The following is a 16,433-nucleotide window of genomic DNA, read 5'->3' on the forward strand; positions in this document are numbered from 1 at the left end:
GAGGTGGGGAACAAGGGATAAACCCCCTGCAGCTCCAAAGGTTTTTTTGGGGAAACCAAAACCCAGACTGGGAGCTCAGGAGGGATTTTTATCAATGGAAAACACCCAGCTCATCCAACAATCCAGCTGAAAGAACTTCTTTCCTTGGGACCCAACCTATAAAAGTCTCAGAGCGAACCAACGGATAATGAATTATCCAATTTATTTCCATAATGATGTGAATGATTTTCAGTGGTCAAAAGAATCTCATTCCATGAATGTACTGATCAAGGAGACAATTTGGAAAATGCTGTCCATGAGAGCTTGTGCGAGGAACAGCCAGACTCTGGGATACTTTGCAGGGATCAAGGGAAAGGAGAAACACTTGGTCCTGTTCTAAAAGTATATGAAAGCAGGGATGTGGGCAATGCAGATGTAAATTGTTCTTGCAGATCAAATAAAGTCTGGAACAACTTTCATACTCCAATTCCAGACAATTCCTTGGTGCTTATCCCTGTAAACTGAGGATAAAAAAGGCTGAGATAGAGAGGGGGCTGTGAGCCACGTGTCCCACTGTTCCCAGCTACTGCCACAGGTCTTGTGATTCACAGGGATCTGAGCAGCTGGCAGAGGGAAGAAGGAAAAGCTGGAGAGGAAGGAAGGCAGGGAGAGGAGCTGCTGCCCACTCCCGTGCTCCGTACCTGCGCTGAGCAGCACGTTCCGCGCCGTCGGGTGCCAGGCCACGATGCCAACTCTCTTGGAATGGCCTTCTAGCACTACCACGGGCTCTGTCAGGGACAGGGTGAGCCCGTTCTCGGGAATCTGCCACACCTGGGAGGCACAGGAAAGGAAAGGAAAGCTGCTCAGGCAAGGGCAGCCCCAGTGGAGAGCGTGTGGCTCGGCTGCTTCCCGCGTCCCGCAGCCGCCGGAGCTGTCACTTCTCGTGTAAACAGGAAGGGAATCAGGGAGGGAATCGTTCCCAGCTGTCAATAAACCCTTGGCTGATCCATGAGGAATGTCCTTCCTCACTCATGTGCCAGTACAAACCCACAGCTCCTCATGGTGCAGCCCCTGTATTTCCATGTCCATCACCCAGTCCACTCCTTTTCCCCAAGGAGTCTGGAAAATCTCCCCTGCAGCTCCAATTCCCTGGGAACAAGCTGCTGTCCTTCCAAACTGTGCCTGTCCCTCACAGGGATGATGCTGCAGCTTTACCACTGCCTACTTTTGATTACTTTAGAAACACCAGCAAATCATTTTCCTGTTAAGATTCAGGATCCTCCCAGATCCCATTTAATCAGGGAAGAGTGGCTTGGTCCTGGAAGAAGCCAGAGCAGCCCAAATCAGCACTGCCTGTTCACTGCTTGCCTGGTTACACAACCCTTCTGTTGCAAACTTCCTCAGGGAAGGGCCACCAGGAGGAGGAGCAGCCCCCCAAGGATGCCAGAGCACTGGAATTCCAGCAGGAGGGAGGTGGCTTTTGCAGCTGGCAGCAACCAGGGATGGGACAGACAAACTCATCACCCCAAAGCCCCAGGGCAGGATCAGCCCCACCAAAACTATTCCTGCAATTCAGCACTGGACAATCATCTTGGAATTGAATTTGACCTACATAGAGGGTATTAAAAAATGACATGGAATTCCAGGGAGAGCTCCTCGGGGAGCAGTTGGAGCTGCTGTAGGTAGGTGGCAGCATTAGAGCGCGTTTGTTTTGCTTCCCATTGTTTGCTTTTCCTGGAGTTGGGAGAATGGGGCTTGCCAGCCCCTGCCCACGATGCCCAACAAGCTGTGGGATGTGAGGGAGTGGATTTAGGAAGCCAGGCAGACTGAGATGGACACGTGGATTTCTGTGCTAATCCCAGTTTTTCCCTTCTCAAAGGAATGACTGGCACTGGAGGAAAAAAAACCAAACCAGCAAGATGCAGAGATTCTCAGTGGGTACCAGCTCACCTCTAAATAACCCAAAACTGATTTGGCTTTTCATGGACACAGCCCCCAGTGCCATCCTTCCCACTGACACCCTCAGTGTCCCAGGAGGAATGTCCACAACAGGAACACTTCCCCAGGAGAGGATTCTCTGGGATGTCTGTGCAGGGCCAGGACCAAATCAGGTTCACAGGGAAATTACAGAATTTTGGATGCAGGACTTACCCTGCCAAGAGGGAGGACTCTGTTCTGTTCTGCACCATCTCAGCCAGGAAGGATCCTGAGATCCCTCTGAGCAAGTGCAAAGGAGCCAGAAAACTCCAGAACCAAATTTAAACATAAGACAGCAAGTGCAGGAGGTGGGAAAGGGAAGGGAGACAAAATCCCAGGGAAAAAGGTGGTTTTTTTTAAAGCCACTGGAGGACAGGTGGAATTTTCTGTCAGGTAAAGCCTTGGTAGCTGGGAGCAGCTGCAGAGCAGTGCAATCCTGGGCAGATTTCACACTACTGACCCAATAATCCTGCCTGCTATTCCCAAAAATAATAAAGAAACAAATGTGAAAGGTCAGGGCATGGTCCCAACTGGCCCAGCCCCTCGTTCCTGCACAGGGTGGGGGTCTGGCCTCAGCCTGGGATCAAATCAGGTTCACAGGGAAATGACAGAATTTTGGATGCAGGACTCACCCTGCTGAGGGGGAGGACTCAGGATGACTCCAAGGAAACCTCAAATTGCTGCAGGATTGCCTGGGCTTTAGGAAGTGTTTGTCAGCTCTCCCTCCCGTGGGTGTCTGGCTGTTTTTTGGGGGGTTTGATGTTATCAAAGATGTTTGTTTGCGCAGGAGGAAGTGGAGCAGTGGCACAGCTGAGGGAGAGGTTTGGGGCTGCAGGAAGGGCAGGAGGGGAAGGTTTTGCACAAACAGCACGTGAGAAAGAAAACAAAGCAAACTTTTCTTTCACCCCCTTTAAAGAGAAGCAAAACCAGCCTCCTCTGGCTCTGCACAAGTTGAAAAGATTGTTAAATCCATGTCTATAAAAAACATTGCTTCCTACATCATATGTATCAATTTTTATCACTTTAGGTAAGGAAGCAACTGAATTTGAGGCCTGGATTTATCCACAGCCCTGCTCCCATATCCCTGCAGGAAAATGCTCTTGGTGCATGATTTTTGTAGTCAGACCTTCTCCTCATTCTCCCTGTCCTGGTTGGTGGCTCAGGTCACTGCAAAGGCTCTCTTTGACTTTTAAAGGAATTTGCTCCATCACATGAGCTCTGCTCTGGCCTTTCCACACAAATTCTTTAAAATCCACCTTCTGATGAAGAAAATTTTCCATATCTGACGAAGGGCCTCGATACCATCTACAAATCTTTATCCACTAAAACATTTTCCAGCTGAACAAAAAGCCTGCAGCACATCAGAGGCATTCAGCACAACATCAAGCAGGAATATTTAAGTAATTCCTCATTTGCTGGCACAAGGAAACAATTCCTCCAAGGGAAGAGGCCACAGAAGGTATTTGCAAGGAAGCCTTTGGAGAGGGATGTCAGGTCCTCTCTTTCCCAGTCCCCTCTCCAATGCTATGTCTGATAACACCAAAGCTGTTCAAGGTTTATGAGCAGCTTTTGTAAAAATCTGGGAATTTCTTTAGAGGAAAATGTTTCTGGCTTTGGATAGGGCCAAGTGAAGCTTCCTTGCGCCAAACGGGGGCTGCAGAGTTATGGCTGCAGGAAATCAGCCCTGTCCATCTGGAGACAGTGGTTTGCACCTCAAATCCAAGTTCTCTCCCTCAATACCATCCCAAATCCAAGTTCTCTCCCTCAATACCATCCCAAATCCATATTCTATCCTTCAATACCATCCCAAATCCATGTTCTCTCCCTCAACACCATCCCAAATCCACACTCTCTCCCTCACACAATCCCAAATCTAAGTTCCCTCCCTCACATCCTTCCCAAATCCATATTCTATCCCTCAATACCATCCCAAATCCATGTCCTCTCCCTCAACACCATCCAAATCCACACTCTCTCCCTCACACAATCCCAAATCTAAGTTCCCTCCCTCACATCCTCCCAAATCCACATTCTCCCTCTAAATACCATCCCAAATCCACATTCTCCCCCTAAATACCATCCCAAATCCACACTCTTCCCCTCAATACCATCCCAAATCCACATTCTCCCCCTCAATACCATTCCAAATCCACTCTCTCCCCCTCAATACATATCTGGCTGACATAGCTGAGATTTCTTGTGGCAGAGGGTGAGATCCTAAATCCCTGAGTGCCAGGGCACAGATGGTCCTTAAGAACAAGGTTTTTTCTCCAGCAGCTGGAATTGTCACAGAATCCCCACGTCACTTTTCCGTGTCTCCCCCCGGCAGAGCTCGGAGCCCACGAGCAGCCACGTGTCCTGTAAAGCTCCCTGGGTTTATTCTGCTCAGGCTGCTCAGGAAGCAGGACCCAAACCCTCTGCCCAGGAAAACAGGACACTGAACTATCCATGCCATGCCAGAAAAGCAATTAAAATTGGGAAAGCTCATCAGCTCATTCCCAAAAGTCCAGACCAGGGGTGCTCTTTACACACCAGTGCAGTTCCCAACTGTCCTGAATGATTTGGGATCCATCATCTCCCATTCCAAACCTCCAGCTAACACAGCCCCAGCATCTTCCAAACCCTGCACATCCCTGATCCTGGAAGTGCAGCAGAGAGTCACCTATCTCCCCTTCCACTCCAGACAGGTCACACCAAACATGAGCCCGAGGGTGCAAAACCCCCAGAGAGCTTCACCCTGCTCCACCCCACCCAGGTCCATCCTCCTTCCCACACAGCTCCTGCCTCCAGGGATGGATGGGAAGCTCATCCCCACCTTGGGATATATGGAGAACCCCCAGAGTCCAGCAGGATGTGCAAATTCCTGCAGTTTGTGTCCACATCAGGATGGTATGAGGGAGAGAGTGGATTTGGGATGGTGGGAAGCAGAGAGCTTGTCCACTTGGACAACTTGTCACTGAACTCTGTCAGTTTTTCTCCACAACTCAGTCCCTCTGGAGCCTCCCAACATATTTCTCATTGCACTTGGATTACAGACTAATTTTGCCTCCAAGGAGGCAGCTCTGGGCCTTCACTGATGCTCACATTTCAGAAACATTCCCAATGTGCAGCCCTTCTACATTCTGGTTGGAGGAACATTCCTGCATCCTTCCAAAGCTCAGTTCCAGCCCAGTAGTGAGAGTTGCTAACACAGAAGTTGTTGTTTTGTTTAATATTAAATATAGCCCATTTTGTTAACATGTTTCAGCTTCCAAGACTGAGAGATCACAGGCAAGAGCTGTCCCAGGAAAAGCCTCTTGGGATGAATCCCCTCCCAAACATTTTAACGATGAACAGAAGCAAAGGAATTTATCTGACATGATCTATAATAAGATTTCAATATAACATTCAGCCTACAGCATTTCTAAATATGGCCAAAGATCCCTGGAGTTATTTGGCATTATTTCATCTTCCAAGGATTTTCTTTCACTTATTCTGCTGTGTTTGCATACATGGGATTCCACATCCGTCATGGAGCGAGCCCGGCTGGGCTATCACTGACTTAAAACAGGTCTCAATCCAAGGCTGGCAGGTGCAGAATTTGGGAGATTATTTTTATTTGTTTATTAAAAAAAAAGACCTTTTGACACCTGCTCAAAACTTGGAGATACAGGGAAAATTTCAAGCAACTTCCTTAAATCAAGGGCTGAAGGAATCTTGGAACCTGCTGGGCTCATTCCCTTCCAATCCCTACCTCTTCCCAACACACAGCTCTACATCCATTGGGATATTTGAGGTGTGTGGAACACCTGTCTTCTCAAAGATCAACAAATCAGAACACCTCACCACACACGGGCGCTCTCATTCCTCTCCCCAAACATCAAATGCCCAGGGGAAGGAAAAATGGGAAAAATTCTTCCCTGTGAGAGTAGCAAGGTCCTGGCACAGGTTGGCCATCCCTGGAAGTGTCCAAGGCCAGGCTGGACAAGGCTTGGACCATGGAAGGTGTCCCTGCCCATGGCAGGGGTTGGGACGGGACGACCTTTAAGTCCCTTCCAACCCAAACCCTTCCATAACGACGCTGCCCTCACCTCACCTCGGAACAGAAGGTTCCTGGAGACACCTCCAGGAATTCCAGTGTCCTTTGGAGCAGGAGTTCCAGCAGGGAGCAAAGCCCACCCCACAAGGACCCTGCCTTCACCTCACCTCGGAACAGAAGGTTCCTGGAGACACCTCCAGGAATTCCAGTGTCCTTTGGAGCAGGAGTTCCAGCAGGGAGCAAAGCCCACCCCACAAGGAACACTCACCATGACGGTGCAGTCCTCGGAGCCGCTGGCGATCACCTGGTCATTGTGGGGACACCAGTCGATGTCCAGCACCGGCCCCGTGTGCCCACACACTGTGGGGTAGGACTTGTCAATCCTGCCTGTCTGGAGGGAAGAAGAAGAAGAAGAAAGAGAGCTGTGATATCCTGAAGGAAGGTGCTTCCCAACCCTCTGCTTGCTCTTTCATATCCACAATTCCATGAGATTTGAGCTCATGGACCAGCAAAGGAACAGAGCAGCTCTTCTCCAGCATCAACGAGCTGGAAACTCCCCAGGAGCAAAGGAAAGGGTTCAGAGATCCAGCACAGCAGGGAGGTGATCCCACATCTCACCACCTGCTGCCACACCATCCCTTTTTCCACCCCAACCTTTTGGGAAGAGCAAAGCTCTGGTTTCATCTGCTTCCCAACAGAGACAGCTGAAGACAACCAAAGTAAAAATGTCATTGGAGGGCGTTGCTGGTCACTGAATTTACCAGGTCTCCCTGGTTTCTTAGAACAGAAATGGGAAGATTTCAGGATGCAATTGCACAGAGGAAAATATTGTTTTGAGGAACAAATGTTGCCAGCATGGACTGTGACAGCCACACCTGCCTCTCCATGGCCAGAGGACTGAAGACACCAATGCCAAGCTCCCTACAGAGACAATATTTCCAAGAAAATGAGCTAATTAACCACTTAAACCTGAACTGGCACAAATCCAGTGATGCCAACTCAGTTGATGTTGAGACACCAATTCTCCCCCTGGGTCTACATTTTGCTGAGGAGCCCCTGAAGGTCCTGAAGCACCTGATCCCACAAAGAAGGAAAAGGAAAATCACTCTCATCATCCTTCTCTCTCTTGGCCAAGCCTTGCACACAAGGAAAGCAATATTTGCAATACTGAAGATGCACAGCAGCAGCAGCAGAGTGAGGAGGAGACTCCTCCACTTGCACAGCCACACCCCTGGTCCTGCTCCATGGGTTTTTGTTTCCAGGGAATGACCTTTTCATGATGAGTGATGGGAGAAGAGACACAGCAGGGAGAGGTCTGGGATGGGGTCACCTTCTTTTGTGTTTAGACATGCAGAAGAAATGGCTGGAATTTCATTTGTGCCACTGGATGGTAACATTCCCCAACCTTGGAGGTGACATTCCTTAATTTATGCCTCCCACCCTGCTTCATGTGGGAGGCTGCTCCTATTCAAGGCTGATAACCAGAATAATGCTGGACATTGGCTTTAGAGGATGACTGACCTGGAGCCCTCCACAAACACCAAAACAAGATATTGATCCCAAAAGATCCCACTAGCTCCTAAAAGGCCAAATTTAGGCTTCAAAAGAAAAAAAAAAGACTCAGTGATTAGCTGCTTTTGGAATTATTAAAAAAGGAAGAGTTGTAGATGAAAAGCCATAAACCTGCCATTCAAAAATTAAAGCCTGTGTAATCCCTCTTGGATGCCATAATGTGAAATAGGATTTAAAAAATTAATACACCCAACTGCCATGTAGAATTCATCCATTTTAATTTACCCAATTAAAAGGAGAACCATGCAGAGCACACGAACTGCAGAAGGTACATGACATTCCACAGACAAATACAGGCCTGAACCAAAAGGAAAAATAGGAATAATAATAATGCAAAATGTCAGGGACTGTCTGTTCTGGCTCCCTGGCAGGAATCAGTGGGATCCTCCAGAGGAGCCCCTGGTAACTATTTCCAGGCTGCACAAGCACTTGTCGGTTCAGTTTTGGGCTTTTACAGTCATTTATTACTGTGGGGAGGCCAAAAAAAATTAATTTGAGCAAATTAAAACCCAAATTTCACCTTTCAGTTTGGCTTATGATGAACCAGCACAGCCTGAGCAGGAGCAGCCAGAGCCTGTGACAGCAGTGACACCCAGGAGCTGCTTCCCACCACCTGGGACGGAGCTCAGCTCTTAAACCAGGATCCTGCATCTCCACAAGGAGCAGAGATTCCAGAATCATGGAATGGGTTGGGTTGGAAGGACCTTAAAGATCATCCAGTCCCACCCCCTGTCATGGGCAGGGACACTTTCCACCATCCCAGGTTGTTCCAAGTCCCGTCCAACCTGGCCTTGGGCACTTCCAGAGATCCAGGGGCATCACAGCTTCTCTGGAAAACCCAGCCAGGGCCTCACCACCCTCATACTCAGGAATTGCTTCCCAGTATCCCATCTAAATCTACCCTCTTTTGTCTTAAAGCTATTCCCCCATGTCCTGTCACTCCATCCTTTATCCCAAGTCCTTCTCCAGCTCTCCTGGAGCCCCTTTAGGCACTGGAAGGAGCTCTGAGCTCTCCCTGGAGCCTTCTCTCCTCCAGGTGAACATCCCCAGCTCTCCCAGCCTGGCTCCTCAGAGCATCTCTGTGGCCTCCTCTGGACTCTCTCCAACAGTTCCACATCGTTCCTTTGCTGGAATTCCAGAGCTGGAGGCAGCTCTGCAGGTGGGGTCTCACCTGAGCAGGGCAGAGGGGCAGAATTCCCCGTGCATCACCTACAGACACCCCCTGTGTCCCCCTGCACCAGGAGAGTGACACCAAACCCCGTTTCCAACAGGGAACAGACAGGCAGGACAGGGAAAGGAGATGTTATTTAGCAGCAACCTGAAGCTTGTTTATCCACAAAGAATTATCAAATGAAGGAAGAGAGGACAAACAGAGCAGGAGATGTCCCACACAGCAGCTCCCTGGGATCTGGCAGTGGAAGACAATCCCAGGGAGATGAAGAGCTCAGGGGCACCAACATCTTCACTTGGGCATGAGAGGAGAGACTCTGCTGCTCACCAGCCCCAGGAATAATTCCAGAATCATTCAGGTTGGAAAGACCCCCAAGATCATCCAAGCTGTGCCCAATCCCCACCTTGTCACCCAGCCCCGAGCCCTGCGTGCCACATCCCCTCCTTCCTTGGCCACCTCTGGGGACGTACAAAAACGAGCAGCAAACATCAAAACGAGACTAAATAAGGACATTGAAGAGCTGCTGGAGGCCCCAGCAGGGCGAGCACGAGCCCCAGCCCTTGGAGAGAAGCTCCTGCCTTGTGGTCAGAGGCACCAAACGGTCTCTGCAGAGCAGAGGAAACCGCGGTGCTTTCCTGAGCACGTTCCGAGAGCTCGGCGCCGCATCCGCCCCTGGTCACCAACACCTCCAGCAGAGATGTCCCCGAGGCACTGTGGGGACAGCACAGGACAGCCACCCACAGCACCAGCCCAGGGTGGCTGTCCTGTGGGCAGCTTTGAACTCAGGGATGTATTTTATCACCTCTCAGCATCGCTTTTGCAAATTCCATCCACGGGATTCCTCCTCCCGGCAGCATTCCGCCCCCCCCGGAGCAGGGAACCCCAATTCCCAGCTTTGTGATGTGCTCAGAAAAGCTGGAAAAATCAGTATTTTAGGGGATTTGCCAAAAGGGAAAGCTGCAGTAGGGTTATAAAAACCCAGCAGGCTGTAAAATCCCCAAATCCCATGGTTTTCAACACAATTCCTTTGCAACCAGGACGCCACGAGGTTTGGCAAGGTGGTTGGCAGCTGGGTGTGTTTCCATGCTGCTCTAATGCTCCCAGGTTTGGGGATTTATTTATTTATTTGGAAAATGTAATCTTATAATTAGGAGAGGATTTAAAATAAATCTCAAGTGCTGATACTCAGCTTAAAATTAACTTCAAGAAATTCAATCCTTCTCATAATCCGCTGGGGTTGTGGTTTGACACATCCCTGGTAACTTTTGAAATCTGGAGTTGTATTTCATAAAATGTTGGTCAAAAGGGTGAATTTGAGGATTTTTAGTAAAGTTGGTGTTGACTGAATACACACTCAATATTCAGGTGTTTCAGCAAGGGGCAAATTTGCCTTATTAGATTAATTGTAATTATTAAATTTTAATGTGTTTCATGCATTCCAGATCAGAAAAAAAAAAAAAGTTAAATCATCAGAAATATTAAACCCAGAGCAGAAAAAAAGTGACAGATGAGAAGAAAAAATATGATTAAATCCAAAAGGGATGGATAAGCAACACAAGAAAACTGTTCTTAAAAGTGGGAGTTTTATGAATTAATTTGAGTGTCTTGTGATCGTTTCTCTGCCAGAAAAGGGCATTTGGTGGCAGGAAACAGCTCATGGATTATGGTAAAAATATCAAGGAGAACAGCTGCTTCCCCAGCCCATGGCTGTGCTCCTTGAAATCTCCATTTAAATTAGGGAAGTGGCATCGAGTTGCACAAGCCAAAGCAGCTCCCCCCTCACTCTGCACAAGTTTGAGGAAGGAAATCAGGTCACAACTGCAGAGTTTGAAACCCCAACCGACTGCACCTTTTCTCTGCTAGAGAAAATACTCCTCTTTTCTTTAAATTGTGGATTTTTCTTTTAAAAAAAGTCCTAAATTTCATCCAGGGAACTTCTGAGCACTGAGCCTCCATCTCTGGCTGCAGCAGCTGAGCCTGGAGGAGACAACTGGGAGAAAAATGGGCTGAAATGGAAACTCCTGCCCATGCCCAGCAGGCATCAGTCACCCCACAGCCCAGCCCAGGCATCCTGAACTAATCTGGGAGATTAGGAAATGTTATTCCCAAAAGATCCACTGGAAAGTCAGGCAATAAGAGGCCACTGTGCTCTCCAAGAATCCCCCAGCAGTGCTCCCGTTGTCACTTTGGCAGCTGCAGGGCTGTGACGTTGGATATTGGGGGAAATTTCTTCACTGGAAGGGTGGCCAAGCATGGAAGAGGCTCCCCAGGGAAGTGGGGGAGTCACCATCCCTGGAAATGTTAAAACACAAGCACTTGGGGCATTTTGTGATGTGGTTCACTTGGTCAAAGGTTGGATCTGATGAGCTTGGAGGTCTTTTCTAACTTTAAGGATTCCATGATTCTGTGATTCCACCCCAGGCTGCCACAGAATGGACACATGCTGGCTTTAAAAAGGAAAAAAAAAACCCAAAAAACAACACCAACAGCCCTCACAGCCAACCCAACCTGAAAAATCCCACCACTAGGAGCTGGGAGTACAGCACAGCTGCATGTCCATGGATATCTGTCCCAAAAATGGCATTACAATTAAAAAGGACAGAGTCAGTGCTTTTTCCCCTCTCAAAAATATGATTTCCACAATTCATCCCTCTGCTCCTTCCCAACTGAGGGAAAGCCAATGGGTATCCCAGAAGCTGAGGGCTCTGGATAAAGTGGTAAAACTCTGCTGCTGTTCAGAGGATGAGCATCCACCCAGAGAGAGCAGAGCTGCTGGGCCAGGACACAGGGATCCAAAAGGATCCACAGGGATCATCCCCACGAGCTGGGGACACATGATCTAGGGCCCCACCAAGTACAACTTTCATTTTTATTATTGGACAAAACCTTAAAATTGCAGAGATATTTGTACAAACCTCTGACTGTAAGACAGGGGATGGAATTTGCTGCTTTTTTCCCTGGAGGAACAAGATCCATTAGCCCCTCTGCTGCCCTCTCCTCCCTACTGCATTAGAACCTGATGATCCATTGGAATCAAGCTGACAGTGATAAATATAAACTTCTTTTTACAGAGAAAAATCCAAGGTGAAATAAAAGGACAAAATCCATCACACTCCCCCTAAAATGGCTGGAAAGGCTCATTAAACCCATCACAGCAAAAACCTGATTTTATTCTACACACAGCTCACAAAAAGATGATTTTCTTTCCCCCAAATCCTTCCTGGTGGAATAGGAATTGGGAAGAGCTGCTTAACAACTCTCATATGCCATGGATGAACACCAAGGCCTGTCACTTGCAGAACAACATATTCCTTGGAGAAGATCATTCCCGAGGTGTGCACGCCCCCACCCACATGCTGATTGCCTCTCAGGGCACCATCTGATCCCAGATCCTGCAGGAATGCTGCTGCTGTGAAGGGGGTGCAGGAAGGGATCAGGAAAATGGAAAAATCTAATAAAAGCTATATCCAAAGGAGACTGAATAAATCTCTGGTAAAGGCCTTATGTAACACAACTCGTGGCTGAACGGATCTTTCTGCATGAACTCAAACAAAAAGGAACATTTGCAGCAGGTTCTTCTGTGCAGATAAAAACTGCAAAGAGTTTTTGAGGAGGGGAAAAAATAATTTTTTTTTTTCCCAGTTCCACTGGAGCACAGATCCAGCACCAGACCCACCCCCTGAATCCAGGTGTTTCCAAGTTATCCTGCCCAACATATCCGGAAAACCAGAGAATTTTTACCTGGTACCTTCCCTGTGTACCCAGAGCTCTCCCTGGCATAAACCTCAGAGAAAACCAACTCTACAACCACAGCTCAGAACAAGCAGGGAAGTTTCCAACTCCTTCAGAGTTCATGCTGATTACCCTGGCTCTTATCACCTACACAACCCTGACCGAGAGGAATTACAGCTTTTCCAAACTATGCGGCTCATTCCAACAGAGGCCAACCCCCCAGACCAAGCAACCTGTGGGAATGAGATTGTCCGATGCTCAGCAGCTCCTGCCGGAGCATGGGAATGGCGAGCTCCTGGCAAAGCCCCTGCACATGTGCGTGCAAGAAAACAGGAAGCTCAGACAAAGCATTTCCACAGCCAGCAAAGCCGGCTGGGCTGCGCTGGCTGCGGCGGCTCCGGGAGCTGCGGGGATGGAAAGAGGATGCGGCCCCGGGGGGACAGAGAGAGCCTGGGGACGTGCGGGCACTGGGCTTCGTTCGTGCACACACACGGGTTAATTCCCGTGCACACGGGTTAACGAATTCCCGCGCTCACGGGTTAATTCCCGCGCACTTGCCGCGCCGCGCCCCCGCCCCCGCCAATCAGCGCGGCGGCCGCGAGCGCTGCCATGACCATATAAGGTAAAAAGCCGCGGCCGCCGCAGTGCCGCTGCGGTGAGCGCGGGTGCGCGCGCGCGGAGGGGCGGGGCTTCCCCTGCCGCCGGTGTCCGTCCCCCCCTCCCGAGCACATGGGTGCGGGGAGCGGGGTCCCGGGGGGCTCATCCCGCCCCAAAAACACCCCCAGACCTTCCGCTCAGCGCCGGGAGGGAGCTGGGAGCCTCCGGCCCGGCAGTGATAAACCCCGGCCACAACAGAACCCTGTAATGTCAGTGAGAACTGGCAAGAAAAGCACATTAAAACGGGTAAAATCGCCCCTTTTTCTGTGCTCCCGCACCGAGGGTCAGCCACATCCCAGGTAATTCCCAGGGAGCCGCAAGGCGCTGGGATTGAGCACCACGATGTCGTTATGGGACATTTCCCCTGCAGAAATGCAGCAAGTGCATTTTTATGGCTCAGTTTTAAAATTAGCCCAATCCCATGGTTGAAAATTGCCTTTTTTTTTTTTTTCCTTGACTATAACAACAAGGATTTTGCTGCGGGGAGCTCAATAAGTATCTGTGCTAAACAGGCTCAAAAAGAAATCCAAATTTTATTTAGGGTGTTGAAGGAACTAAAGGAACAATTTCATCAGCCCAGGCTATAAAAATAAATGCGGAATACAGGAACTGGTTAGAGCAGAGCCAGCAAAGCACTGCATTGCAAAAGAACGTGTCAGGCTGGGGGTGAGGGCCACAGCTCCTCCAGCTTCCCATGGAACCTCCTCAGATGTGGATGTTAAATGCCTGTGGAAGGCAGGAATGGAGCTGAGGGCACCAAGGCAGTGAGAAATAAGAGGGTGGGAGGAAGAACAGAATGGATGTGAAAATAACACCAAAGATGGTACTTAAAAATGCCAAAAGGGCACTCAGAAATAACAGGAATTTCTGCCAGGGACTGAGAAAACACAGAATCATGGCATCATTAACGTTGGAAAAGCCCTCTGAGTCCAACTGTTCCCCCAGCACTGCCAAGGCCATCATGTCCCCAAGTGCCACATCCACAAGGCTTTGAAATCCCTCCAGGGATGGGGACTCCATCACTGCTCAGGGCAGCCTGTTCCAATGCCTGAGAACCCTTTCCATGAAGAAATTCTCCACAATATCCAGTCTAAACCTCCTTTTACACAACTTGAGGCTGTTCCCTCTGGGTCTGTCCCTGTTCCCTGGGAGCACAGCCTGACCCCCACTGGCTGTCCCCTCCTGTCAGGGATTTGTGGAGAACCAGAGGGTCCTCCCTGACCCTCCTTTCCTCCAGGCTGAGCCCCCAATCTCCATCATCAGATTTGTGCTCCAAACATTGGGATATAAGAGAGGAAAAGAGGGATGCACACGCCCAGCTGTCAGCATCTGTGCTGTGATGCAGCTGAACGAGGAATTCCTAATCCAGGGCAGTGCCACCACGCGTGGTCCAGGCAGGAGGAGGACACGTGGCCTGAGGATGAGCCCTAAGCAGGGAAGGGCTCTCATCAGAGCAGCAAGCTGAGCTATTTTGGGAGGTTGGGGTTTGGCTTTGCTTAACACGACGGAGACGTCGCTGCCTCGGCTCTGCCCTGGCCGGGTCGAAGTTGTGCTGATCCTGGGCACTAATTCTGTATTCCACAGGGCAGATCTGGAAGTGGAGCTGGGAACTGATGACAGACTGGGGACAACTTAACCACAGGCTTAAGAGAGGAGTTTGAGGGTCACAGAGAAAAGAATGTTGCAAAAAAAGTCTTTTGATCACAAGAATTTGCTGGTTAAGCATTACAGAAAGAGATGAGAAGAATCTCCTCCAGAAGATGGATGTGACTTTTCCATTCAGGACCAGGGGCAACAGGAATGCCCTCCTTGGAACCAGCTGATTCCTTTGCATCCCTCCAATGTGGGGCTGCAAGGGGCAATTTGGCTCAGGTGTATTCCTGAATTAAATCTGCAAGGAGCAGTTGGGCTCAGATGCATTCCTGAATGAATTCTGCAAGGAGCAGCTAGATTCAGATAGTTCCTGGTTTAACTTCCAAGAAGCAGCTGGGCTCAGGTGGTTCCTGGTTTAACTCTGCAAGGAGCAGTTAGATTCAAGTGGTTAAAAAAAAAAGCTGAATCCCTGACAGTAGAAAAACCAGACTTGATCATAAAAAGGCATCTAAAATACAATTCTACGTGGAAAGTTCTGCCAGAATCAGCTCAGATGAGTCAAGCAAACAGCTTGTTTGTTGTGTTTAACGTACAGAAAGCATCAGACTGATTACAGACATTAAACACATTCATACATGGCACCACTGAGCAGCCGCTGTCACCACAGCCTTCATCATTCCCGAAGAAACGCCGCGACGACAGCACAGCCGAGCAGGCAACTCAAGAAACATCCCAGCAGCACTTACCTTGTGCAGAGGCAGCACCAGGAAGGCTCCCCCACCGCTGGCATCCACGATGATGGCCACGAAGCGGGGGTTGACGGCGCAGAAGGAGCTGTCCCAGGTGACGCGGGACACGCGGATGTCGTCGTAGCACTGGTCGTTCTTCACCGCCTGGCCGAAGACGTGCCGGAATTTGCTCTGTCGTACCACCCGCCTCATCGTGTCTGCACACAAAATGCAAAAGGAGAGGGTCAGTTGCATGGAAAGGATGTCCTGCTTGTCCAGGAGATTCCCGGACAAGGATCAGCACTGGATGTTCTCATCGGCTCCACGGACGCGCTTTCGGCAACGCGGAAACACGGATTCGCTCGCTGTTGGTAGAATGGTGGAATGGTTTGGGTTGGAAGAATCCCAGAATGGTTGGGGGGGGAAGGGATCTCTGGAGATCACCCAGTCCAGCCCTCTGCCACAGCAGGGTCACCCAGAGCAGGTGACACAGGAATGCATCCAGGTGGGTTGGGATTTCTCCAGACAGGGAGATTCCATGCCCTCCCTGGGCAGTTCCAGTGCTCGGCCACCCTCCATGGGAAGAGGTTCTTCCTCATGTTGAGGTGGAATTCCACATGGTTTAGTTTATGGCCATTGCTCCTCATGCTGTTGTTTGGCACTGGAAAGAGTCTGGCACCGTCCTCTTGGCACCAAAGACCTTAAAATTGATCCCATTCCACCCCCTGCCACGGGCAGGGACACCTTCCACTATCCCAGGTTGTTCCAAGCCCCATCCAACCTGGCCTTGGACACTTCCACCTCCACCTTAAGACCTGCCAAGTTCTCAGCCAGCTTTGCTTTTTCCTTCTTTTATTAACTAAAATTTAAGGTTGTTTTGCACCCAACCCAACCCAACTGCATTTCCAGGGGGCTTTTACAGAATTTGCCAGTTAAGCATTAATTTCCCCACTGTAAATGTGTTCCCTGACTGCAGTAAAGGAAGTTCCTAATCCCAAAAGCAGTT

The 16,433-nt window shown here is 49.6% G+C and overlaps 1 protein-coding gene across 4 annotated transcripts in view; it reads right to left on the reverse strand.

Annotated features, from left to right (window-relative positions):
• Positions 1-16,433, reverse strand: part of CORO1C (coronin 1C) — a 45,994-nt gene that overhangs the window by 6,963 nt on the left and 22,598 nt on the right. For all 4 annotated transcript variants that reach the window (XM_041410370.1, XM_041410371.1, XM_041410372.1 and 1 more), the window contains exons 2-4: positions 15,446-15,645; positions 6,243-6,365; positions 681-810 (exon numbers count right to left, since the gene is read on the reverse strand). In XM_041410370.1, coding sequence (XP_041266304.1) covers positions 681-810; positions 6,243-6,365; positions 15,446-15,640 — 448 coding nt within the window. In that variant the 5' untranslated portion in view covers positions 15,641-15,645. The remainder of the gene's footprint in view (positions 1-680; positions 811-6,242; positions 6,366-15,445; positions 15,646-16,433) is intronic.

The sequence above is a fragment of the Onychostruthus taczanowskii genome, unplaced genomic scaffold, assembly GCF_017590055.1.
Source record: "Onychostruthus taczanowskii isolate IOZ18803 unplaced genomic scaffold, ASM1759005v1 scaffold32, whole genome shotgun sequence".
Classification (NCBI taxonomy): domain Eukaryota; kingdom Metazoa; phylum Chordata; class Aves; order Passeriformes; family Passeridae; genus Onychostruthus; species Onychostruthus taczanowskii.